At 38.8% G+C, this 27,470-nt stretch overlaps 1 protein-coding gene across 1 annotated transcript; it reads right to left on the bottom strand.

The window, feature by feature from the left end:
- Nucleotides 1–915: 915 nt before the first annotated feature.
- LOC119537232 (butyrophilin subfamily 2 member A2-like) lies at nucleotides 916–13,135 on the bottom strand. Its single transcript, XM_037839782.1, has 4 exons — nucleotides 13,084–13,135; nucleotides 8,972–9,376; nucleotides 7,756–8,040; nucleotides 916–950 (listed from the first exon to the last, which is right to left on the bottom strand). Exons 1-4 carry the CDS (start codon nucleotides 13,133–13,135, stop codon nucleotides 916–918), a joined length of 777 nt encoding a protein of 258 aa, XP_037695710.1.
- Nucleotides 13,136–27,470: the final 14,335 nt, after the last annotated feature.

The raw sequence follows: 27,470 nt of genomic DNA, 5'->3' as shown, positions 1-27,470 counted from the left end.
TTCAAAACATTTGTGTTTTAAGCCAATTAAAAACTCTGGCTCCTGGGCAGTTTTCTGTCTTTTCCTTCCCCCTTACTGTTCCATACCTTTTCCTCCTCTCTCCCATAACCTAAACTTGATCCCTACAAGGCCCAGTCAGCAGGATACATAATCTCCCTCTTCTCCCATGGAAGTTAAAGAGGAGAATCTGTACAAAAATAAACCCTAGAGATAAGAGAGATTTGGAAGGTGAGGTATAGGAATAATAAAGACTTTGAAATCAATTGGGCAAATCAGAAAAGTTCAAGGGTTAGTTTCACCCTCTTTGAACTTCCATGATTTCCATAGCCTTTGTCCAGTAATGCTCAGAGAAGGTGTTTACAAATATAATAATTCCCATGATAATCATTTTTAGGAAGATGCCTCTTTTCTTAGGTTCTTCTTTGTGTCAGCAAAGTGCCCAGTCTCATCATTGTCAAAAACAAAAATCTGGCTTAGAGAAAACTTGCTCTGCCCTGAATCTCCAACAAGTCGTCTTCCACTGAAGTGCAACACCATGAAAAATACACAAAGTAAATGGTTCATCAGGCTTTTAATCATCTTTCATTTTTCAGTTGAAATTTTGGAATTTTACTCAGAGAATTTAACATTTGAGAGGCATAAGACCATACAAAAGTAAATCTTATAATAAAACAGAGAATTAAAGATAAAGAAACAATATTTCAACCTACAGACCTAAAGCAGGCAAAATATGGAGGTTCCTATGGTTTAACTCAACATCCCACATACTGGACCTGTTACCTCCTTACTTCTTTTCTATTTATGACAGGTAGGAGCCTAGGACAAAAACAGTATCATCCCAGGAGAAAACCAGGCGCTCCAGCGGCTGAAAGCAAGACAGATTGGTCCATCGGGGCATGTCATTCAGAGCTCCTCCTAATAGTAGTCATATGTTCGTGGATACTTCTTCTCTGTAAGGTAAAAGGGGGTAAATGTGGTAGGCAGGAGTTTTGTGTTACAGATAAACCCTGCATTCCAGCTTTAAGGCATTTCCTAAAGTCACAAAAGAAAGAACAGTTGTGAAAAAGAAATTCTCTTTGTTACCCTCTTAGAGCAAGTAGCCCTTAAATAATTGTAATTACTCTGGCCACTACACAACTCTCCTTCACTTGCAAGGCAAAATTCTGATTTACTCATTTATTAATTTGACAACTATTTGTTGGGAACAATTAGAGAAGAGGAAAAAGGAAGTGAATGGGATGATATTTCCTAACAACTTTTAAAGAGAGACAGGAAACAGAAGCAAAATAGGTCCAAGGTCTTGGAATAGCCCTCCTGGGTCTGTTAGGCTTGCAGGGCTGGGACTTGTGTAAGAGGAGCTGACACCATAGTGTCAGAGAATCCCACTCCATTCCAGTATGCTCTGGAAGAAAATCATCCCAGTCTGAGGAAAGATGGTGAAGTCTCCTTGTAAGCAGAAGAGAGGACGATTTCCCTGATGCACCCGGAGCAAAGGACTGAGGAGGCCACGCATTTCCATTTCAAAGTTCTAAGTCATTTTGCGTCTCTGGGGCTGTGATGATTAGACTCAGGAGTCAAGAGCTAACTCTACTCTGTGCCAGGAGCCAGAAAAGAGAGATGAGAACATAGTCCTTGCTTATGAGGGATTCTCAAGTCTTGTCAGGAGAGGAATAATAATTTCAGCAGTACAATGGATCCTGTGTTCAAAATCCTCCAGTGGCTTCCATCTCTTCTCATGATAAGAGAAAAGCCAAAGCACTTCCAATGACCCACCAGGCACCATGTAATCCAGCCTGCTTTCTGATCTCACCCCCAGCACTCACCCACAGTGCTCCATTCCAGCCACTTTACTGTTTCTCAAATCCACCAGCCTTTGTCCACCTCAAGGCCTGGCTCCCTCACCTCCTTCAAATTTTTGTTTAAATTTAACTTTCTCAATGAAACTTCCCCTAGCCAGCCTACTTTTAAATTGCAACCCTCCTTAACCCCACTCCCCTCTTTCCAATCTGCCTTCCCTGCTTTCTCCATACCACTAATCACCATCTGATATGCTACATGTATATGTTTTACTTTTTATTGAAATGTAATATACATACAAAAAAGTATATATAAGGGTCCAGCCCAATTAATTTCCACAAACTGACTATAGAAATAACCAGCACCCAGATTAAGAAACAGAACTTTACCAACACCTCAGGAGTCTCCTCATGCTCTCTTCCAGTCACTGTCCCTCCATTCTCCAAGGGAAACCACTATCTTGACTTCAAAAAACATAAATTAGTTTTGCCTGTTTTGGGGTTTCATAAGAAAATGAACTCATACAGTAGCATACTATACCCTTTCATTATGTTTGTTTACAGCCTATTTCCCCACACTGCTAGCACAGAAGATCCACGAGGGCAGGAATTTTTGTTTTGCTCATTGCTGCCCAACTCCCCACTGCCTGTAAGAGCACCTGGTACACTGTAGGAGCCCAATAAATATTTGACGAATGAATGAATGAATGAAATATTGAGTGAATGGAAAAGGGAGTAGGAGAGTTGAGAAGGGCTTAAAGTCTGAGTGTTATCTTGAAGGATGAGCAAGAGTCCATGAGGCAGACCAAGAAGAGAAAGGTACTCCAGGAAGAGGGAGAGTCAGTGCAGAGTTGGCAATATGAAAGAAAAAACAGAATCTAGAAGCCACAAGGTCTCAGAAAGTCCAAAACAAGAGCAGTGCTGTGTGAGATGTGACGCTGGAAAAATAGGAAGATGTCAGATCTCAAAAGGCCTTGTACAAATAAGTCCATAAAAGTAGGTGGAGAAAAGTAAAATATAGGGGCCTTTTAGGTGTTTCCTGGACATTTTTTTAGGTATCAAAATACACAAAGGATTTGAATAAATATTTATCCAAAGGAGATACAGAAATGACCAATAAGCATATGAAAAGATGCTCAACATCATCAGCTATTAGGGTTGTGCAAATCAAAACCACAAGGAGAGACCATTTCACATCCACTAGGATGGTTATAATCAAAAGTACTGGTGAAGATGTTGACAAATTGGAACCTCATACATTACTGGTGGGAATAAAATGGTGCAGCCACTTTGGAAAAGAGTCTGGCAGTGCCTCAAAAGTTAAAAAATAAGGTTACCATATGACTCAAAAATTCTACTCCTAGGGATATGCCCTAGAGAAATAAAAACATGTCCACACAAAAACTTGTACACAAATGTTCATAGCAGCATTATTTATGAGAGCCAAAAAGTGAAAACAACCTAAATATCTATCAACTGATGAATGAATAAATAAAATGTGGTATAACCGTACAGTGCAATGTTAATTGGCAATAAAAAGGAATGACGAATTGATGCATGCTACAACATAGATGAACCTTGAAAACATCATGCAAGTGAAAAAAGGCAATCACAAAAGACCACATATTAGATGATTCCATTTATATGAATGGTCCAAAACAGACAAATCTATAGAACAGAAAACATATTTGTGGTTGCCTAGGGCTAGGATACATGGTGGGAAGAACGGAGAGTGACTGCTAATGGGTACAGAGTTTCATTTTGGAGTGATGTACATGTTCTAAACTCAGACTGTGGTTATGGTTGCACAACTCGGAATATACTAAAATATTGAATTGTACACTTTGAATGGCTGAATTTATGGCATATGAATTATATATTTCAATAAAGATGTTAGAAAAATATTTTTAAAGTGTAATATATACATAATAAAATGTTGTATAAAAGACAAGGACAAAGAAGAAAATTAAAATTGCCTATAATCCCTCCATGAGGTAATCAGCAATACTTTGTTAATAATTGTGATTAGAGTAAGACCAATACTTCCTATATTTTTAATCTGCATATGTTTAAACAACTTGGGCTCACACTACACATAAAAGCTTACATCTTACTTTTTAAATCTGACATTATATTGTGAGGCTTTCCTCATGTCACTAAAAATTCAAATAGGTAATTTTAACAGTCGTGTAATATTCCATTAAATGGCTGTAGCACAGTTCACTTAACATTTAAGGGTTGTTTTTTTCCTGAATTTTTCTCTGTTATACTGCCACAATGAATATCCTTTCATGTGAATCTTTGACAGTGTCTGATTATTTCCATTGATTGGATCCTTAAAATGGAATTTTGGTACCAGAGAAGTGGGGTGCTGCTAAGCTTGCAAAAACCAAATGGATAAGGGGAAGATTCTGGAAGAATTGTGAGGAGCTTGATAGAAAAGGCCTAGATTGCTTTAAAGAGACTGTTTGTGGAAATATGGACTCTAAAGATACTTCTGATGAGACGTTGAGCAGAAATGATGAATGTGTTGCAAACTGGAAGGAAGGCGATCCTTGTTTTAAAGTAGCAGAGAATTTGGCAAAATTGTGTCCTGGTGTCGGATGGAAGGCAGAATTTGAAAGCAAAGAGCTGGAATACTTAGATGAGGAGATCTCCAGACTACATGTGGAGGATATAACTTGGCTTTTCCTTGCAGCTTATAGTAAAATACAGAGATAGACTGAGAAATGAACTCTTGGCTACAAAGAAACCAGAAACTGATAGTTTGAAAAATTCCGGGCTTCCAGAAAGTGAGACCACAGAGGCTACAGCCCCATGTGAGGATTTTACCAAACACGGAAACCAACTGCCATTTCAGTACAAGCCAAGATTGGAGATGGAGTTATCCAGAAAGGATTTGTGGAAATCCTATTGTCTGATGGTTTTGACCCCTGTAAACTGCATGCCAAGCCTACAAAATTTTTGTGAAATCTGTATAAACAGAACCACTACCAGTCTGGATTGGAAGGAACAGAGAAGAGACAAATTGAAGGAAATATTTCTTCAAAGACAGAGCCATGGAGATTGAGGTCTGGAGTCAAGAGGTCTCCGGCAGGGAAAGCAGAGTGGCCCATGCATTTGGAAACGGTGAGTTTGCCCCAGAGGCGGAGGGCAGGCCTTCCGCCTCGCTGCTCAGGAAGAGTGCTGCCACCCCAGGCCCCGGAGAAGGTGGAGCACATTCCCTGCAGATTGGAGAGAGCCTGGCCACCACCCCACTGTTTGGTGAGTGGAGAGCCTTTGCCTCAGAGAGGCAGAGTCCAGGTGGCACCCTGATGTTTGAGGAGGGTGGGGGCCAGAAGAAGGTGGTCTCCCCAATGTATGGATATGCTGGAGCCTCACCCCAGTGTTTGGAGAGAAAAGGGCCTCTGCATAGTCCCATGGAAAGGGTTGGACTCTGGCTCTCTCAAGCCCCAAGGATAAAATGCCTTTTGATAAATGACTCTCAGATTTTGAAATCTAATGAAGTTTGCCCTGCGGGTTTTAGGAACTGTTTTGGTCCTGTTAACCCGGTTTTCCTTTCAGTTTCTCCCTATGGCAATGGGAATGTTTATCCTATGACTGTCCCACCATTGTATATTGGCAGCAGATAACTTGTTCCAAGTTTCACAGGTCCACAGCCAGAGGGGAATTTTGCTTTAGGAGAAGACCACACATGTGACTGATTTTGATAGGATCTTGTACTTACTATTGTTACTGAAAGGATTTATGCTTTTGTGATATTGTGATGGATGAATGTATTTGTATATGGAAAGATCATGTCATTGTCATTTTGGGGTCCAGGGGGTGGAATGTGCTGGTTTGGATGTATTGTATCTTCCAGAAGGCCATGTTCTTTGATGCATTCCTGTGGGGGCAGACGTATTAATGTTGATTAGGTTGGAGCTATTGATTTAAGTGTTACCATGGAGATGTGACTCAATGAACTGTAAACAACACCTTTGATTAGATAATTTCCATGGAGATGTGGACCCTGCCCACTCAGGATGGATCTTGATTTAATTACTGGAGTCCTATAAAATAGCTCACAAACAGAAGGATCTCAGAACAGATGCAGCTGAGAGACATATTTTGAAGACGGCTGTTGACAGTAGACTTTTGCTATGACAAAGTTTGCTGGGAGAAACTAAGAGAATACCTCCAGATGCCTAGAGAGAAACATCCTGGGAAAAAGCTATTTTGAAACGCAACCTGGGAGCAAGCAGATGCCAGCCATGTGCCTTCTAAGCTAACAGAAGTTTTCTGAACACCATTGTATGAACTCATCAAGGCTTTTGATATATGTTGCCAAATTTCTCTCCAGAAAAGTTGTGGAGAGTTCCTTCCTCATCCCACCCTCAAGAACATTCTTTTACAACATTTTCACCAATTGCTTTACATATATTATCCTTACAGAAACTATACGAATTTACTAATATCATCATTGCCAGCTAACAGAGGAGGAAACTGAGACTCAGAGTAGTAAAGATTATGCAACTAGTTACTGGGAGATCCAGGATTGCAATAGTATCTTAAATGTTGTGAACTGCCAGGATCATATAGACTAGACTCAAAACGTGACCAATCAGCCCTTGCATGAGTCAGACTCCTTTAATACTTTTTGTATCATGGCTGTACAACCTTTGACAATGATCTCACCTCTCTGAACTTCTGTTTCCTTACCCCTACATGTGATGGTTCATAGAAGATGATGGCTAAAGTCCCTGTCAGTTCTTATCCACAAAGGAGGACTTGGTACATATCTAAATCAGGGATGCAGCAAAGAAGGAATTAGCTTATGGAGCAAGTTTGCTCATCACCATCACCTTCCTCCTTGGTGGAGGGTTGCACATGGTAGCACAGATCAGTCACCTCTGCCTGAGGCAATGCATGCTGTAACACAAGAGACTTAAGACACCTGGCCAATCATGGTATAGTGGTAAATACCCAGGCTTTTGTTAATAGTTAGACCTGGGTTCTAACACTTAACATCCATGTAGCCTCCGATAAATAATTTACCGTCTCTCAGCCTCAGATTCCAACTCTGCTACATGGGGTAATATTAGTTTCTACCTCATCAGTCACTGTGGGGTTAAATGTGGTATATGAAAGTACAGAGGTCCATCCTAGCACATAGTAGGTGTTCAATAAATATAAGTTCCTTTTCTTATACCTTTTTTCAAGTCCCTGAATCCTTCTTTGAGGGATGTTGGGATGGAGTTTAGAAGTAATAGTGTAGACGCTCATGCAAAATTATCCATTAAACTTTCTCTCAAGGACACTATCAAGGGACTGCAGGGTTCCAGAGAATGCAATTCTATGGCAATGTTAAGATTCATGAGTGGGAGCAGTGACTTCATTTGTTTTCTCATTTCTTATCCCACAGGCTCTACCTCTCTCCAGACTTATATGACTACAATTCATGGCATCAATTCAGTATAGCATAAGGAACATAAAGTACACGAACTTCAGATTCAGAAAGTCATGAGTTTGGATCCTGACTCTTGGCTTTCTCATATATAAAGGAACCGGTAATAGCAATTACCTTGCAGGTTTGAGGTAAGAACTTAAAAAGACATGTATATGTGAAGTGCTGACACATGGTGAGAAGCTGACAAATGACAGCTATTACTACCCAGCCAGTCACACCATCATGCTAAGGGCCTCAGCGGAGGAACAGAAGCACATCAACAATAACAGCCTCATCCATCAGGGTGAAAGACGCCAGTCCCTGAAGTGGGGATTTTTCAAACCCAGAGAGACCCCACCTCACTACCTTCTCTTGCCCTGGGCTACAACCTTATGTTCCTGATATTTCTTTAAACCCCAAAGTGCCTAGGAGTGCCTTATACATTTGGTATTCAGTCAATATTAATAAATAACGACTTCTTTGTGGTGAAACACACACTACTTTTACTCTTCCTTTCAGATTTCCACTTACTCGGGAACTTGCGGATGATTCTGAATGGTTGGTTGTTCTCATCTGTCTCTGTTATGCTGCAGACATATTCCTCATATAACTTGACAGGGTATTTCAGGATGGAGAACACCCTGAAGATGCCGTTCATCTGCTGCTCCAGGACCTCCACGGTACTGTGGTTGCTCAGGTCCCTCTCGGCCCGGTCCAGCCAGGTCACATTGGGTGTGAAGTACCAGCCCTTAGAGACACACGTGGCCACATCCTCATCATCAATCCTATCATACTGCACCTCGGGCATTTCAGAGTCTGGTTGGGAAAAACAACAAAACAATTAGTCCCTTTTTAAATTTCAGCCCCAGGAGGCTCAGGCTAGCAGAAATCTTGCCATGGGTTTTAACATTAACCCCTTATGGAGGTAACACAACTTGAGGTTCACTGCCATTAAAATTTTGACCCAAGCGCAGTGAGAAAAGAACAGGATACCTGCCCGCCAGGTCTCACCTACAACTGCTGTCTTTATTTTCAGAATCCTCCCCCTATTTGAGGGTTTCATTCCAGATCTTTTGCTGACCTGAGATGCCCTGCTGAGAATCATAGAAAATAACAAATGATTCTCAACACCACCTTCCCTTCTTTTCCAGTTCTTATCCTAGAGGAATTGTGCTGTGGCACCACCCACTCCCATCATGTGTCTGGTGGGGAGAGGACAGCTCCCCCACCTAATTCTGTGAAGGGTGAGAACCCCTGGGGCACTATGGAGAACCACTGATCTGAGTCAGTCCCTCATTTTAATAGTGAGAATTAGAACTTGAGAAGTCTAGAAAAGCTAAATGAGTTGCCCAGAATCGTCCAGAATTAGGACCTGGACCTCCTGACTCCCAAGCCAGGGCTCTTCTCACTAAACTACACATCCTATCTCAGAGCTTTCGAGCAAGACTATTACTCTATATCACATTTTGGTTTTCCAGTTTTCCAGTTTATTTGGAGAGTTTGGGATAAGTCCAGTATGTGTGTTTGTTTGAATGATACATACAGGTGCAGATAAGGCACCTTTTGTTCAGGGCAATATTTTAGCTGAGATGAACTGATGTCCAAACACCTGACTCTCCCGATGGGAATAAGAACTTAAAACAATCTGAGTAGAAGAGAAAAAGTGAGAACACCAGAAAAGAAAAAAAGTTATCTTTATGAAGAGAGACAGAACTTGAAACCAAGTTCATCCGATGAATCCCCTTACCTTCTACTATTAGCTTAATTGTACTTTCACCTCTTCCATATGGTGTGATGGCTGAGCACTTGTAGATAGCTTCATCCATGAAATCCACATTTCTTAGTAAAAGCGATAGAGTCCCCTTAGAAACTTCAGCCCGATCCACAGAGACTCTTCCCTCATACAAGGAGTTTTGGTCCTCTAGTTGCTCTGTGTTATTGCGAAACTGGTACACCAACTTTGAGAAATCTTCAAAAAAATCATAGTGCCTGTAAAAGCGGTAATATTCCTTTTCATCCTCTACCTCATATTCCTCTTTGATGTCTTCTCTTTCCCAAGAAAACTCAAGATTTTCTGTTCCTTTCACAAAGGAGAAAGAGCAGGAGAGGGTAACATCGGTGAAAGGGTGAGCCTGTAACTCTTCCATAGACACTGAGAATGTCAAAGAAGAAATGAAGTTTGTAAAGTACCTACAAAGACCGGCGAATGCATCGGGTAGGGTTTAATGATTGATAAAAGAAATCATTCTAGCTAATTAAATAGAAAGGGATTTAGTGCCAAGAACTGGATGTTTACAAAATCTTTGGAAAGGCTGAAAGAATGAGCCCTAAATAGGGCATGGAAAGTGAGACTTAGAATATGTATATCCTTTCTTCCCTGCATTATACTAGGCTCGGAACAACACTGCCGAGCCAGTCTGCCAGTAGAGCTGTTGCCTCCGCCACATCAGGGAGCTGAAAAATCACTGTAGCTGTTGGCTCCAGGGACAAATTGCACCTGCTAGATTTACACCAGCAAAAGGGAGGACGCCTCATGTGCTATCAACTCTTTCCCCACATAAATCAGCTCCCAATTTTACTTGAACAAGTGCATCTGGTTTGCAGAGTGTAAGTCGCATCCAGAACCGAGTTGCAAGGGAATCTTAGAAATACAGCTTTTTGCCCTTCAGCCTCAGCAGTCCAGGTAGGTATATTAGAAAGGCAGAAACAGATGTTCAGTAAGTAAATCTATTCCATCTACTACAAATATCAGATTGGACATAGTTATCAACAGTAGGGACCTCGAGCTGTGGGGTATGCAGCTGTGCACCACGTACTATTCATAGAATCATGATAAAGAATAGAATCCTGACAAGTTATAGCTGGAATAAAGCTTAGAGTTCATCTAATTCAATGTTTCTGAAACTATATTGTCCAGAGCCCACCCCAGAGACTGCCACTGATGGCTAAGCAAAGACCAAATTAATGGGACCTCCACCAACTTCACACTTTAATCAAAACAATCTCTCTCTTATTTAATTTATATATTGGGCTTCCAAATAAAAATTCTTTTGCAAAGTGTCTCTGCTACTAAAAAACAAAACCAATATCAGGAATCAAAGTTGCTCAAGGTCACACAATAACATAGTAGCAGAACTATGGGAAGAAATCAGACCTCCGAGTTTACAAAAGACCTTTAGGGCCATAGTTACCAAATTTTGGAGCCTAAAAAACTAATAAAATTCCCAGTGGGGTATGACAGAATAATGGGACTCATTCTGAAAGTGAAGACTCCAATAAAAAAGCATTTTCTTTTTCCTCCCAGAGACGCTGTGCAGATAACAAGCAGCAAAAAGAAGGAAGATTGGGTCAATGTGAGCCTAAGTAAGGATACTGTCTGACATGAGGTGAGATGAAATAGAAGAAAAAAACGGGTGAAGCACCAAGGCAAATCCAAATGGCAAAGGTTAGTAGGCAAAGAAGCCACAGGCCACCGATCCAGCAGAGAGCAGCTGGAAGACATCCAGTAAGGAACGTTCCAGCTGAATAATAGATGTAATCTGCTCATTTCAGCAGTGGTCTCCACGTAGCTGTTGGTGGGGTTGGACACAGGACTGTCTACAGAGGGCAGAGACCATATCTTAACCATTTTTGTTTCACCAGTGCCTAGCATAGCATTTGACAGTAGTAAAAATGACAGGCAACACTTACAATGTGGTAGACATATTCTAAGAGCTTTTCTTGCCTTATTTCATTTAATCTATGTACTAATTCCAAGGTAGGCATTATTATTATCTCCAATTTACTACTGAGAAAAGCAAGGCACAGGGACATACAGCTAGTGAGAACAGAGCTGTGAGTCAACCCCAGGCAGTCTGGTTCCAACGCTCTCCTTCTGAAACATGCTCATCCATCTTCTAACAGTAGGTGTTTAGTATAAGCTGGGTGAGTGAATCAATGATTAATTGAATGAATGACTGAGTGAATATAAAGGAAGACAGATGAAAATGGAAGGAAGGAGGCAGGAAGAAATACCTTGCATAACCTTTAGGAGAATGGATTTACATATTAAAAAACTAAGTGTTTTCATGCTCGAATTTCTATTATTTGTCTGATGTGGTTATAATCAAGAAGCAGTATACTGTAGTTTGAGAAGATTCCTGGTCTGAAGAATTGTAAATTCAAGTTCTGGTTCTAAGTACCATCCCCCTCCCCCCAATAGTCATTTGGCGTGAAGCAAGTCACTTAATCTCTCTGAGTTACAGTTTCCTCATGTATCATTAGGGATAAATAACACCTGTCCCAAGGTTGTAGGGAAATACTTTGGTATCCTAGGGGCTATTTTATACGACATGGTTCAGTCATTTTCCAGAGGGACATAAAGAGTGAGCCAGGTGAGGGGGTCCTTTAATAAGCTGTCTTCCCCATCCCTCTTGTAAGAATATGTAGCTAGCTTATCCATGAGAGGTCCTTAATTCTAGCTTCTTGGGTTAGACCCGGGAGGTCTTGTTGCAGCTGTACCCTTTTCAGTCCAGGGGAAAGGGTCTAAGAGTCAGGAATCCAAAAGTTCTAGTCAATAAATCATGAAACATAATCTACTAATGATGCAACTCATAATATAAAAGCCAACTTCTGATTGATATGTCTGCAGATGGTCCTACTTGAATCTACTGAGTAACTCCTTGTCTATTTCAATCTGTGTTATTTCTAGACCGTTGTGTCTTTAGTTCTCCAAAGCCTAATCTCTGAGGGGAGACTGAGGCAAAAAGCTAGTAATGTGGAAAAGTACTTGGAAAACTGTACAAAGATACCGTGTCTAAAGCACCTGCTGTATATAGTACCTAGTGCATATAGTACATGGTATTATGTTCTAAATATTGATATGAAATGTAAGATAGTATAACTATCAGACATACTTTCTCATACACACCCATCGCTTTAGTTGGGTTATTCCTATGTGCATCACCACCTCACCCTGTCCCACTGCTCCCTTCACACACACACACACACACACACACACACCACTGCAATCAAGCATCAAGAGAAGAACCAGTAAAGGTGACCTGGGTGGACTGGGCTTTATGGTCACTCCTGAGGTGATTTCTGGAGCCCTGAGGATGGTTTCAAGCTGCTGCCATATTCAAGAGTCTGGCAGAACTGCTGTAGAGATGGCATAATAGCGTCCCTTTGAGGAGACTCTTTGCAGAGACTGGCAAATATGCTGAGAGATGGCACATGCCTGAGGACTATAAACAGTTTGTTCACTTAGTGGAGTAGTTACATTACAGGTTTTGGAGACAGGTTTTGGCTGGCATTTTTCAGAAACTTTTGCATATCTACTTTTGGTTAAATGAATTTATGCCCCCAATTTTTGAAGACCTGAGGACAAAGAGTTACATAAGACTTGTGTTGATATTTGTCCAGATATTTTAGCACAGACCTGATTTCAAGTATTCCGTGAGACTATACAATAAATTGGCACTTGTCAAAGTCACTTAGAGGGGGTTGGTCTAGATATTTTTATTTAGGGGGTTTCACTATAGGTGACAAGTGTAGTCATCAAGATATAGTCTCAAACGGACAAACCAAATAGGGATGGGGGTGGGAGGGAGGATTTCCTCATTAAAAAAAAAAAAGAAAAGAAAATAGAATAAGCCATGATGCTTTACAATTTGTATCTGTTATATTCTCCCATCTGCTCTTCACCATTTCCTGCGAAGCAAATTCAGCAGGTATCTGTTATTCCCATTTAACAAAAGAAATTATTGAGGTTCAGAGAGATTAAGTCATTTGCTTTGTTTATCTCTGAATCACTGCTTTCCTCACTATCCCCAAAGTTGTTTCAGAAATACCCACAAAATCTCTTGAAAAGTGACTCACCTGCACCGTGAACGAGTAGAAGTATGTTAACGGCCATCAAAAAGGAAAACATTCTGTAAGGAAGAAAATTTGCTTCAGCCAGGAAAGAGAGTGCTAGCATAACCCCAGCAACCACCTCCAGGCAACACCTACACCGGATCCACTGTAGTTAGCACAGAGACTTCCAGCACCTCAACGTCTTGTATGGGAATGACCGCGTGTTGAGCTTACTGAAGCTGCTCCTGTTCAACAATTTCTCTGATTTATTCTAGGAACCTCAAACACTCTCTCTATATTATGCAAATAGATGTCTGTAGGTGAGTCACAATCGAATTCATTTGGATCCAGAGTTAGCCCTGAGGTGATATTTGAGGGGTCAGAGATGGCTTCCCAAGCAATGTCTGCTGGCCTCTTTGAAGTTGCTGGAGGGAAGTCTGTGGTGGAGGAGGTGTAACTAGTGCTACACAGGTGCATCTCGGTAGCTATGGAGCAGCGCTTCCCAAATGGAGAAAAATGACCAGAATCAGTACAAAATGAGTCTCTCCAGCCAAGGCTGCACCTTAATGGGAGTGATGGGGCCTAAGGGCACTGGGAGGGATGGGAGAGAGGGCTCAGGGAATACTCAGCCTGAGAAGGGCTGAGACAATCAAACATCTGCTTACAGGCACAGGTGATCATACTCAGGAGCCAAATCCCGCCTCCCTCTCTGGCTCCATCTCTCACTATTCCCTCACACTTTGAGTTCCACCAGTACCATCCCAGAGTCACCGTTCTGCCAAGATGGCATGTTCCCATCACTACCTCCCCCCACAGCCCCTCAATACTCATTTATCATTCAAAACTTTGCCCAAGTAGCACTTCTCAAAGCCTGCCCTGATCCCATATACAGTTAATCATTGCCTCTGCTGCATCTTGAACATACTTTCATTGTTACTTGAATCACATTGTATGGAAATTACTTCTTTACTGGTTCTCTTGTCTCCTACTATTCAAAAGAAAGAAATGGAAGTTTATCACATCTTCTTCAGCATATTTTTTGCCTCTTCTTATTCCTGTTACCTATTAAGGAGGAAAAAATCCACAACCTTCCAGCTCTATGATACATCATGATAACAACAACCATGTACCAAATGCTAACAAATGCTGAATTTAATCTTGAAAAAGAGCCTATGAAGTAGGTACTAATATCATCTCCATTTCATAGGTGAGGAAACTGAGCCATAAGGATGGTAAATAATTCATCCAGATCACACAGAGTCAAGATTCTCACCGAGGATAGCTGAAGCCTGTGCATTTCATCCAAACTCTGTTCCAATAAACCTCTGTAACTTCAACACCATGGGGAGCCCTATCACCCGGGACATCCACCAAGAGAACAGGAGCAGGAAGTTCACGGGCTGATGAAGAATATGGCTCATGGAGTATTACAGTAAGTCTCCTTCCTAGAGGCCTTTTAGAACCTGGAGAATGTGTGCTATAAGGGTTGAATATTAACAGAAGGCTTCAGTAAAACAGGAGGATAAAGGCCACTCAAGTAGCTCTTGTCAGCAAGAGATTACGTAAAGCATTTCTAGGATCAGTGGGACAAGTGGAAAGATTCTTTGCCAAATCTATATATACTACATTAACCATTGATTTAGGAAATATCTCTCCATAGTAGATGGAACAAATTTTAAAGAAATCTCTAAAATTGTAAAGTTAATTTGCCAGATAGCAGCTACTAGAGCTATAGATATGTTATACAGAGAAAGACCATAGTCAAATGTCATGAGGACAAATTTGTAAGAATATAATATGCCTTTCAACTTAGTAAAATTTCATTGTCTGTTTCCAGGATGTGGAAGTTTTTCAGCATTACGAAAGACAAAATCCTAAAGCCTTTCCGACCCCCCCCCCACTCCAATCAGATATAATCTCTGCTCCTCTGCACTTCCACTGCTTTTTGCACTTTTATATAGTACTCTCCCTCATTTAATAAAGTGTTTTTACTGGTTCTAACTGGAGCACAGATTCACTGTAAAATATTTTTGAAAAATAGAAAATAAAGAGGAATATTATAATCACTTTTAATCCATCACCAAGACAACCACTTTTACTATTTTGGAATATTCCCTTTTAGTCTTTTATATGTGTACTTCTTAAGAGAACTCAATTTGTATATACATTTTTGTGTCCTGGTTAATTTTCCTCATGACACCATTTTGTGACCATTTCTTCATCATTAAATATTCTTATCACATTGTCTTATAATTATCTGTATGCATATCTTATCACCCCTCATAGACTATAAATTCCCTAAGGGCATGGCAAGGTCCTCTTTGTCTTTCAGATGTCCATCATGGTATCGCATATGTCGTAAGTGTTTATTGAATTAACTAAATTAAATTTAATTTGGTGTAAGGTTCTAACAAAGTTTCACTATGTAACAGAAACAGAAATTCATACAATACTAAAGACAAGTATAAGTTTATATGAACAGAAAATTCCAGCTATTGCCTCCAGGGTTTGTCCCTTTTCACCTCTTCTTTGCAGAAAAACTATAAGGAGGTAGAAACTAGCTCTATGTAGACACCTTGGTGTAAGGGGAGCAGATACAGTTGGAGTAGATACCACTAGCATTTCGGTTGCATTATCAGTCATTTATCTCTACAATTCATAATGATGGCCAACAATTTCTCCCAAATAAATAATCCATCTATGGAAAAGAACTTACCTGTACCACAGCCAGTCCCTCTGATCAGCCAGGTGAGAAGCAACTGAGGTAGATTCAGCATGTCTTCAAAGGGACGGTAATACGACAGTCCCTAGGGAGAAAGCTTAGCGACACTGTTATTACCAAGCTGTTGCAGCAAAACCTCAGCAAAGAGCTCTGTGAGACTTAATGTTTCTAGTAGATGTATTTGTTGGCTAAAATATTGTTTGCAACATTATGGTGGAAGAGAGGAATAAAAAGAATTCCAAGGTGTAATTCATGATTCCAATTTAGGGGAATTATGCTGCACACATTTTTTAAGTCACTTTTTTTATTTATCATATTTTTTATTGTAGAATATAACATATATACATAAAAGTGATAACTTTCCAAGTGCAGTTTAACAAATAGTTAGAGAGCAAATTTCAGAGAATATTATAGGTTACAATTCCACAGTTTCAGTTATTTCCTTATTATGAAATATAACAGATATTCAAAAAGGTAATATGTTTCAAAGTATGATTTAACAAGTAGATATATAGGAAATTTCCAAAGTTATTATGAGTTATAGTACCTAGTTTCAGTTATTTCCTTATTGTGAAATATAACATATATTCAAAAAGGTATAGCTTTCAAATTACAATTTAATGAGTAGCTATAGAACAAATTTCAAAGGATGCTATGGGTTACAGTTCCAGCATTTTGATTCTTTCTTTCTAACTATTCTAATACCCTGGTAACTAAGAAAAAGAAAATTACATAAAGATTAATATTCATAATCCTTTGTTAAATTCCATCTTGTTTGTTGCTACCCCTTCCTCTAGTTTAATCACTTTCCTGATCTTCAGGGATGTCTAAGCAGTGACCACCCTAACCTGTTCATGTTGAAAAGGGGTGTTAACTTTATGAGCAAAGGGGATACATCTAGTTGATGTTCTTGAAGAGGCTATTGCCTCTGAGTTTTGGGACTTAGCTGGCATAGGAGCGCTCTATGGCATAGAAGCACTCTATTAAACATATTAGATTATTATTCCCCCTCACTAGCTACTGTCTATCACTAGTTAATTTTCCTCATGACACCATTTTGTGACCATTTCTTCATCATTAAATATTCTTATCACATTGTCTTATAATTATCTGTATGCATATGTTAACTTTATGAGCAAAGGGGATACATCTAGTTGATGTTCTTGAAGAGGCTATTGCCTCTTCAAAATATTGCCTCCAAATATTTTCTCCCATTGAGTTGGCTGCCTTTTCACCTTTTTGACAAATTCCTTTCAGGTACAGAAGTTTTGGTTTGAGGAGTTCCCATTTATCTATTTTTTCTTTCATTGTTTGTGCTTCGACCTCCTTATACCAAGTCCTGAAGATGTTTCCCTACATTATCTTCCAGGAGTTTTATGGTACTGTTTCTTATATTGAGGTCTTTGATCCACTTTGAGTTAATTTTTGTATAGGATGTGAGTTAGGGGTCCTCTTTTATTCTTTTGTTAATGCTATCCAGTTCTCCCAGCCCTGTTTGTTGAAGAGACTGTTCTGTCCCAGTTCAGTGGCTTTGGGGGCCTTATCAAAAATCAGTTTACCAATATATTTGGGGGTCTATTTCCAAACTCTCAATTCAATTCCATTGATCAATATGTCTATCTTTATGCCAATATCATGCTGTTTTAACCACTATAGCTTTATAGTAGGCTTCAAAGTCTGGAAGTGTAAGTCCTCCCACTTCATTTTTCTTTTTTTTTTTTTAGGATGTTTTTGGCAATTCAAGTCCCCTTTCCCTTCCAAATAAATCTGATAACTAGCTTTTCCAGGTCTGCAAAGTAGGTTGTTGGTATTTGGATTGGGATTGCACTGAATCTGTAGATCAGTTTGGATAGAATTGACATCTTAACAATATTTAGTCTTCCGATCCGTAAGCATGGAATATTTTTCCACCTATTTAGATCTTTGTTATTTCTTTTAGTAAAATTTTGTAATTTTCTCTATAGAGGTCTTTTACGTCCTTGGTTATGTTTATTCCTAGGACCTTGATTTTTTTAGTTGCTATTGTGAATGGACTCTTTTTTTTTGATTGCCTCTTCAGTTAGGTCATTTATTACTAGTGTGTAGGAACATTACTGACTTATGTGCATTAATCTTATATCCATCCACTCTGCTGAATTTGTTTATTAGCTCAAGTAGCTTTGTGGTTGAATTCTCAGGATTTTTCAAATATAAGATCATATTATCTGCAAATAATGACAGTTTTCTTCTTCCTTTCCAATTTGGATAACTTTTATATCTTTATCTTAGCGAATTGCTCTGGCTAGAACATCTAGCACAATGTTGAATAATAGAGGTGAGAGTGGGCATTCTTGTCTCATTCCCGATCTTAGGCTTTCAGCCTCTCACCATTGAGTACTATGCTGGCTGTGGGTTTTTCATATATGCCCTTTATCATATTGAGGAAGTTTCCTTCAACTCCTACCTTTTGAAGTGTTTTTATTAAAAAGGGGTGTTGAATTTTGTCAAATGCTTTTTCAGCATCTATCAAGATGATCATTTGATTTCTCCCCTTTGATTTGTTAATGTGTTGAATTACATTAATTGATTTTCTTATGATGAATCACCCTCGCATGTCAAGAATGAACCCCACTTGGTCATGGTGTATGATTCTTTTATTATCTTTTAACGTGCCTTTGGATTATATTTGCAAATATTTTGTTTAGGATTTTTGCATCTATATTCATTAGAGAGATTGGCCTATAGTTTTCCTTTTTTATAGTGCCTTTATCTGATTTTGGTATCAGAGTGATATTAGCTTCACAAAATGAGTTAGGTAGTGTTCCTTTGTCTTCAATTTTTTTAAAGAGTTTGAGAAGGAATGGTGTCAATTCTTTTTGGAAAGTTTGGTAAAATTCCCCTGTGAAGCTATCTGGCCATGGGCTTTTATTTGTAGGTAGATTTTTGATGACTGATTGGATCTCTTTGCTTGTGATTGGTGTGTTGCAGTCTTCTAATTCTTCTTGGGTCAGTCTAGTTTGTTCATGTGTTTCCAAGAGAATGTCCATTTCCTCTAAATTGTCTAGCTTGTTGGCATACAGTTGTTCATAGTATCCTCTTATGATTTTATTTCTTTGGGATCTGTAGCAATTATCCCCTTCTAATTTCTGATTCTGTTTATTTCAGTCTTCTCTCTTTTTGACTTTGTCAGTCTAGCTAAGGGTCTGTCAATCTTGTTGATCTTCTCAAAGAACCAACTTTTAGTTTTATTTATGCTCTCTCTTTTTTTTGTTATGCAACTCATTTATTTATGCTTTAATCTTTGTTATTTCTTTTTGTCTACTTACTTTAGGGTTAGTTTGCTGATCATTCTCTAGCCTCTTCAGTTGTTCAGTTAGGTCTTTGGTTTTAGCTCTTTCTTGCTTTTTGGTATATGCATTTAGAGCTATAAATTTCCCTCTCAGCACTGCCTTTGCTGCATCCCACAGATTTTGATATGTTATGTTCTCATTTTTCACTCATCTCTAGATACTTACCAATTTCTCTTCCAATTTCTTCTTTGACCCACTGGTTGTTTGGGAGTGTGTTGTTTTAACCTCCATATATTTGTGAAAGTTCTGGTTCTTTGGTGGTTGTTGATTTCTAGTTGCATTTCATTGTGGTCAGAGAATGTGCTTTGAATAATTTCAATCTTTTTAAATTTATTAAGACTTGTTTTGTGCCTCAGTGTATGATCTATCCTGGAAAATGTCCCATGGGCACTAAAGAAGAATGTATATCCTGGTCCTTTGGGAAGTAATGATCTATATATGTCTATTAAGTCTAATTCATTTATCATATTGTTTAAGTTCTCAATTTCCTTATTGGTCCTCTGTCTAGTTGTACTAGCTATAGAAGAGAGTGGTGTATTGAAGTCTCCCACTATTATTGTAGACATGTCTATTGCTCCCTTCAGTTTAGCCAACATTTGTCTAGTGTATTTTGGAGCTCCTTGATTGAGTGCATAAACATTTATAATTGTTATTTCTTCTTGGTGAATTTCCCTTTTATTAATATATAGTGTCCTTCTTTGTCTCTTATGACACCTTTGCATTTAAAGTCTATTTTGTCCGATATTAATATAGCTACCCCAGCTTTCTTTTGATTGCAGTTTGCATGGAATTTTTCCATCCTTTCACTTTCAGTCACTTTGTGTCACAGGGTCTAAGATGAGTCTCTCGTAAATAGCATATCACTGGGTCATATTTTTAAATCCATTCTAACAGTCTGTATCTTTTAATTGGAGAGTTTAATCCATTCACATTCAAAGTTATTACTGTGAAGGGAGTTCTTGAACCAGCCATCTTATTCTTTGGTTTTTAGTTGTTAGATCTATTTTTTTCCCCTCTCTCCCTCTTTACCTTTAAATTACCATTACTAATAACTCTTCAGTTCTGTGCTCTTCTCCAGACCTGTCTCTCTGTTCTTTTTTTCTCAACTGGTAGACCTCTCTTTAGTATTTATTACAGGGCAGGTCTCTTGTTAACAAATTCTCTCAGCATTTGTTTGTCTGTGAAAATTTTAAAATCTCCCTCAATTGTGAAGGAGAGCTTTGCTGCATAAAGAATTCTTGGCTGGCAATTTTTCTCTTTCAGAATCTGAAATATCTCATACCACTGCCTTCTTGCCTCCATGGTGCCCACTGAGTAGTCAGTACTTAGTCTTATGTTGTTTCCCTTGTATGTGGTGAATTGCTTCTCCCTTGCTGCTTTCAGAAGTCTCTCCTTCTCTTCAGCATTTGACAATCTAATCAGTACATGTCTCAGAGTAGGTTTGTTTGGATTTATTCTTTTTGGAATTCTTTGGGCTTCTTTAATTTGCATATATATGTCATTTAGAAGGATTGGAAAGTTTTTCCCAACAACTTCTTCGAATATTCTTCCTAGCCCTTTACTCTTCTCTTCCCCTTCTGGAACACCAATGATTCTTACATTTGTGCGCTTCATGTTCCATCATTTCCCTGAGATCCATTTCAAATTTTTTTATTTTTTTCACCATTTGTTCTTTTGTGTTTTCACTTTCCATCACCCAATCTTCAAGTTTGCTAATTTGTTCATCTACTTCTTCAAATCTGGTGTTATGTGTCTCAAGAATATTTTAAATCTGATCAACAGTATCTTTTATTTCCATAAGAGCCACTATTTTTTTATTTACTCTTGCAAATTCTTCTTTATGTTCCTCTAGGGTCTTCTTCATGTCCTTTATATCCTGAGCCATAATATTGATATTTGTATGTACTTCTTTGATTAATTGCTCCAAATTTTGTGTCTCTTGTGGCTTTTTAATTTGTTTGGTTTGTCCGTATCTTCTGTATCCTTCAAGTGCTTTGTAATTTTCTGCTTGCTTCGGGGCATTTGCTTATCTTGATAGGGTTATTTTGGGAAGTGCAGAATTAATTGAGCCTTTATATATAATTTGGTTTGCTGGAGTGCAGTTTCCCAATCCTACCATCAGGTGGTTCTTTTGAGGCACAGCTTTCTGAAGTGCAGTTTCCCTAACCTACCAGCAGGTGGTGCTCTCAAGTAGGTCTTCGCCAAACTTCTGTGTGGTAGGCAGAGTCCAAACTGGATGGGGAACCAGTCAGTGCACTGGATCTCTGTGCACTCTGGGGAATCCCTGTACTGGGGCTACAATGTAGGCCCTGAGCAGGCAGGCAAGTAGCCTAATCAAGGGCACCCCACAGGTGGAATGTGAGCCCTGCTTGCTGGTTCTCTGCCTGCCTTGAACCCATGAGTCTCTGGGTTGTGGGAGGGGCCCCCAATCACCAGTATGGCACCTCTCCCTTCCCCATTTCTCACTGTTGCAACCACCCGTACTTTATTGTCAGTGAGCAATTGCTGCCATTGGGTTCCTTCATGGGAGCTCCCCACTGTCTGTCTGTGGAGGATCATCACACCCCCCCCCCCCCCCGCAAACTGTCCAGGTAGGTGGAAGGGAGTGGAGAGCTGCTGCTCACTCCCTTGCCCAGTGGCAGTTTTGCTGCTGCTGGCTTGTGGGGGCGGGGGGGGGGGGTAGTCTGGACAGGGGACACACTCACTGCTTCCCTCTAGCCACTGCCCCTCCTCCATTTTTGTCAGATGTCTCCTCCACATACTGTGGGAGACACTCTATGGCTGGTCAGACCCCAGAACCACAGTCCCTGGGGTCCTCTGGCCCTTTTCTACTTACTTTCATGGAGGAGGAGAAGCCTTTTCCATCTCACCTATTCTGCCATCTTCCTGGAAGTCCTTAAGTCACATTTTTGAAGAATTATCAAATAACATGGAAAAATTCTCACCATAAAATTTTTAGTGGAAAAAAATTCAAAATGCAAAACTTAATATTTGTATACACATATGTATAAATACAACTTTAAAAAAAAGTGACCATATAGAAAACTAAAGAAATACACCAATAACAGTGGTTATTTCTGGATGGTGAGATTACGGGTGATTTGAGTTGTTTTCATTACATATCTCTGAATTTTCTATAGCAAATTTTTACATTTACATTACAATAAATACTTTATATTGGAAAAAGAAATATACGCTACTAAAAAAGGAGTTTTTAATCTGTACAGAAAGATAGAGTTTACAATCAGAAAGCATACAGAGAGTAAGGATATAGGAAAAAGAGAGAAAACAAGGTTTCTTCTTTATGCTCTTCCCCTTAGGATTCAAATGGTTTCTATCTTCTGTTTGAAGTATTTCCAGTCACCTTTTTTTTTTTCTTTATTAGAGAAGTCATTGGTTTGCAGAGAAATCATGCAAAAAATAAAGTTTCCATATACCTCCTGTGGTGGTTTGGAGCTGTATGTACCCCAGAGAAACATGTTCTTAAACTTAGCCCATTCCTGTGGATGTGAACCCACTGTAAGTAGAACTTTTTGATGAGGTTATTTCAGTTAAGGTGTGGCCCACCTCAATCAGGATGGATCTTAATTCTATTACTGGAGTCCTTTCTAGGTGGAATGAATACAGAGAGAAAGAAAGCACAAAGAGAGCAGCCAAAAGCTGAACATAAACAAAACTCAGAAGAGAAGACAGAGACCAGGTGACACTGCCATGTGCCTTGCCATATAACAAACTAAGGACCCCAGGATCACCAGCAGCCAGCCCCAGAATGTCACAGTCTTAGGGGAGAAAGTATCACCTTGATAATGCCTTGATTGGGACTTTCTTTTAGCCTCAAAACTATAAGATAATAAATTCCTATTTTTTAACCTGACCTATTTCATGGTATTTGCTTCAGCAGCCCAAGAAATTAAAACACCCTCCCTCCTTCACACACAGTTTTCCCCATCATTAACACTCTGAATTAGTGTGCTACCTTTTTAAAATTAATGAAATAATATTATTAATTTTACTGTTAACTATAGTCCATAGTACACATTAGGGTTCACTGTTTGTGTTGTATAGTCCTACAGTTTGTTTTTAAATTTTTGTTCTAGTAATAAGTATACAACCTAAAAATTTCCCTTTTAACCACATTCAAATATATACTTCAGTGGTGTTAATTACACTCACAATGGTGTGCTACCATTCCCAACTATCCATTACTAGTTGGGAACTTTTCCATCCTCCCAAAAGGAACATCTGTACCAATTAAGCATTAACTCCTCTTTCCCTGCACCCACCCCAGCCTGTGTTAACCAGTACTCTAGTTTGTGACTCTATGATTTTCTGCTTCTAATAATTTCTTTGCAGTGAAATGATATAATAGTTGTCCTTTTGTATCTGACTTATTTCACTCAACAAGATGTTTTCCAAGGTTATCCATGTTGTCTCATGTATCAGAACCTCATTCCTTTTAACAGCTGAATAATATTCCATTGTATGTATACACCACATTTTGTTAATCCATTCTTCTGTTAATGGACACTTGGGATGTTTTCATCTTTTGGCAATTATGTGTATTGCAGCTATGAACATTGGTGTGCATTTATCTTTTCGTGTCCCTGCTTTAGATTATTTAGGGTATATACTTAGAAGTGTGATTGCCAGATCATATGGTAATTCTATACTTAACTTTCTGAGGAATTGCCAATTCGATTCCCACAGTAGCTTCACCAATTTACATTCCCACCGATGATGAATGAGTGTTCCTATTTCTCCACATCCTCTCTAATCATTGTTATTTTCCATTTTTTAAAAGAAACCATTCTAATGGTTGTGAAATAGTATCTCATTGTGGTTTTGATTTGTATTTCCCTAATGGCTAATGATGTTGAGCACCTCTTCATGTATTTTTGGTCATTTATATATCTTCTTTGGAGAAATGTCCATTCAAGCCCATTTTTAACTGGGTTGTTTGTCTTTTAGATGTTGAGTTGTAAGATTCCTTTACATATTCTGGATAGTAAACCCTTACTGGATACGTGATTTCCAAGCATTTTCTCCCATTGAGTATATGGTCTTTTTGCTTTCATGATAAAGTCCTTTGATGCACATAAGTTTTTTAAATACAATTTTATTGAGATATATTCACATATCATACAAACAATCCAAAGTATACAATCACTGGCTCACAGTATCAACACATAGTTGGATGCAAGTAAATTTTTAATTTTGATGAGGTCCCATTTGTCTCTTGTTGCTTTTGTTGCTTGTGCTTTGGGTGTAAAGTCTAAGAAACCATTGCCTAACACAAGGTTCTGAAGACACTTCCCTACATTTTCTTCAAGGAGTTTGATAGTTCTAGCTCTTATAATTGGGTCTTTAATCCATTTTGAGTTAATTTTTGTATATGGTGTGAGGTAGGGGTCTACCTTCATTCTTTTGCATATGGATATCCAGTATTCCCAGTGCCATTTGTTGAAGAGACAATTCTTTCCTCATTGAGTACACTTGGCACCCTTGACAAAAATTAACTGGCCATGGATATGAGGGTTTATTTCTGAACTCTAACTTTGATTCCATTAGTTTATATATCTGTCCTTATGCCAGTCCACACAGTTTTGATTATTGTAGCTCTGTAATAGGTTTTAAAACAGGAAGTGAGTCCTCCAACTCTGTTCTTTTATTTTTCAAGAAGGTTTTAGCTATTCAGGACCCCTTACCCTTCCATATAAATCTGATAATTGGCTTTTCCATATCTGCAAAGAAGGCTATTGGAATTTTGATTTGGATTGTAATGAATCTGTGAATTGCTTTGGGTAGAATGGCTATCTTAACAAAATTTAGTCTTCCAATCCATGAACACAGACTGTCCTTCAACTTATTTAGGTCTTCTTTGATATTTTTTAGTGAAGGTTTTTTATCAGTCCTTTTCATCCTTGGGTTAAATTTATTCTTGTTATTTGATTCTTTTGGTTGTTATTGTAAATGGATTTTTTTCTTGCTTTCTTCCTCAGATCTTTCATTGCTTACACATAGAAACACTACTGATTTTTGTGCATTAATCTTGCACCCCGCCACTCTGGTGAATTTGTTTATTAGCTCTAGTAGCTTTGTCATTAAATTTGGCAAGTTTTCTCCCATTATTTCTTTGAATATTCTTTCTGCACCTTTCTCTCTTTCTGCTCCGTATGGACTCCCATAATGCATATATTGGTACCATTTATGGTGTTCCGTAGTCTCTTAGGCTCTGTTTGCTTTTTATAATTCTTTTTTTCTTTCTGCTTCTCGGCCTGTATCATTTCAATTGTCTTGATTTTGAGATCACTGATTCTTTCTTCTGTCAGCTCCAATCTCTTGAAACCCTCTAAGGAATTTTTCTTTTCAATTATTGTGATCTTCATTTCCAGTATTTCTTTTTTATACCTTTTAAAATTTGTATCTTTTTATGAGATTCTCATATTGTTCATTCATTTTTTTCCCTAATATCCCTCAGTTCTTTCTCTGTGTTTTCTTTTGTCTCCTTGAGCATATTGAGGATCATTTTTTTAAAAGTATTTTTCTGGTATGTCCAAAGTCTGGTCCTCTTCATTGATGATTTCTGGATTTTTATTCTCTTCATTTGGATAAGCCATCATTTCTTCTTCTTCTTTTTTTTTTTTTTTTTTCCTGTAATCATTTTTTGCACACTGTACAATTTAATATTTTTTCAATTTTGTATTTTAAAGTATTAACTCTGGGATTTAGTCCCTAAGCTGTCTTTTCCTGAAGTTTGTATCTAGCTAGTGATATGACAGAGATTTCCTTGAGTGCTAGAAGCTAGCAAATACAAACAAAGAAAAGAAAAATCAGCTTTCACAGTCTTTGAAATTGGCTCTGCTTTGACTGGTGATCTGCTTCAGAGTTTATTCCTCCTATCAAGAAGATCAGCCCATGGTGAGTGAGAAGTACAGGATTCTTTCCTTCCATTCTGACCCTAAGTCTTGTCCTGAGCTTGTGCTTGCTTATGTCCTTAGGAATTTTAATGCCCCCTCTACTCTGTATGAAATCAACTTTCTCTCACTCCTGGGTGGTGCATTGTATGACATTGTCATACAATGCATGTAATCCTTAGCCCTAAGCCACTTTGACTTAATTGTTTCTTACACTGCTTTAGCTGTCCACAAGCTGCTTCTGTCTTCAGGCAAAGTTCTGCAAGGCCAAACAAGTTTCCTGGTTCAGACTCTCAGGCTGCCACCTGACAGACTGGCACCAACATACAGGCACCCCAGTATACACTGGCTATTCAAAGATTCTTTGGGGGAACAGCACTTTAGAGCATCTTACACTGCCATTTTTATCTTTCCAGTCAATTCTCTATGAACCTTAGCCCAGTTCTTTATTACATATACCTAATTATGTGATGATGATGATGATGATGATGCATGGTGGTGGTGGTGGTGGTGGTGATGGTGATACTTTTTCCTCACCCATGCCACAGTACATGGATTATTGTTTGCATCTGAACTAGGGTGACCTAGTCCTGACATTCATCACACAGCCCAGGTGAATTATAGATGAGGACTTGAAGGAACTCTTCTGGAAAACAGACTCATTAAAGCAGGGCAAATAAGATAAAGACAAGACCATGAGGCCTCCTGTTGGGAATCCATATGGCCTGGATCCCTCACCCCACCTAACTGTGAATGAAGGCAATTAGCTCCTCTCTTTGGGTCTCCAGAACCTCTGAAGTTCCTCTAATCACTTTTAGTGGCTGAGTGAAGGAAATACCCAACCAGTTTTAAAATACACTTTAAAAGTACATACAAACTGTTAAGTATTGTGTTTTATTTCCCCCCTACTGCATTTAAAAGGACTTTTTACATTACAGACCCTCAACTAAAAAAAAAATGCAGAATGGGATATAATGGAATGAAATCATTTGTTATCACTCCAGATCTATCCTTTAATTCATGCTACAGGGCCTGAGGTTTGAACTGCATTTGACTGTCATCTTAAGACTGAGGAGGAACATCCTGATGCTACCACAGTATTGAGTAATCGTGAAGAATACTTTGTACTCAGATATAGGACTATATCTAAGGGTACCATATTCCACAGACTCTCCCAAGCCTTGCAGTCTTTTCTTGTGATGTTTACATGAATTAATAAGGAAATGTGATTTAGAGCTTCCAGAAATGAAAGCATCAGAGAAGATCTCCTTACCTAGTATTCACACTTTTCTCTCTATGGTCTAGACAAGCTTATTTCAAACTTTACTCCTCCTTCTTCATACCAGATCATAGCAGTATACTTTAGATTTTTGGAGAAAGTTACAATTTTAAATATTTTCTCCCATTATTCTCTAAGGCATGGCAATATTTGGCATTGTAACCACC

This window comes from Choloepus didactylus, chromosome 1, assembly GCF_015220235.1.
Source record: "Choloepus didactylus isolate mChoDid1 chromosome 1, mChoDid1.pri, whole genome shotgun sequence".
Taxonomy (NCBI): domain Eukaryota; kingdom Metazoa; phylum Chordata; class Mammalia; order Pilosa; family Megalonychidae; genus Choloepus; species Choloepus didactylus.
Note: the sequence above shows the minus strand (reverse complement) of the source record. Positions and strands in the feature narration are given on the sequence as shown.

Coding starts and splice junctions, on each gene's coding strand:
- LOC119537232 (XM_037839782.1), bottom strand. CDS start 13,135: ATGTTTTCCTTTTTGATGGCCGTTAACATACTTCTACTCGTTCACGGT. Junction 9,377..13,083: donor TCTACTCGTTCACGGTGCAG/GTGAGTCACTTT, acceptor TGACATTCTCAG/TGTCTATGGAAGAGTTACAG. Junction 951..7,755: donor AATCATCCGCAAGTTCCCGA/GTAAGTGGAAAT, acceptor TTTACCTTACAG/AGAAGAAGTATCCACGAACA.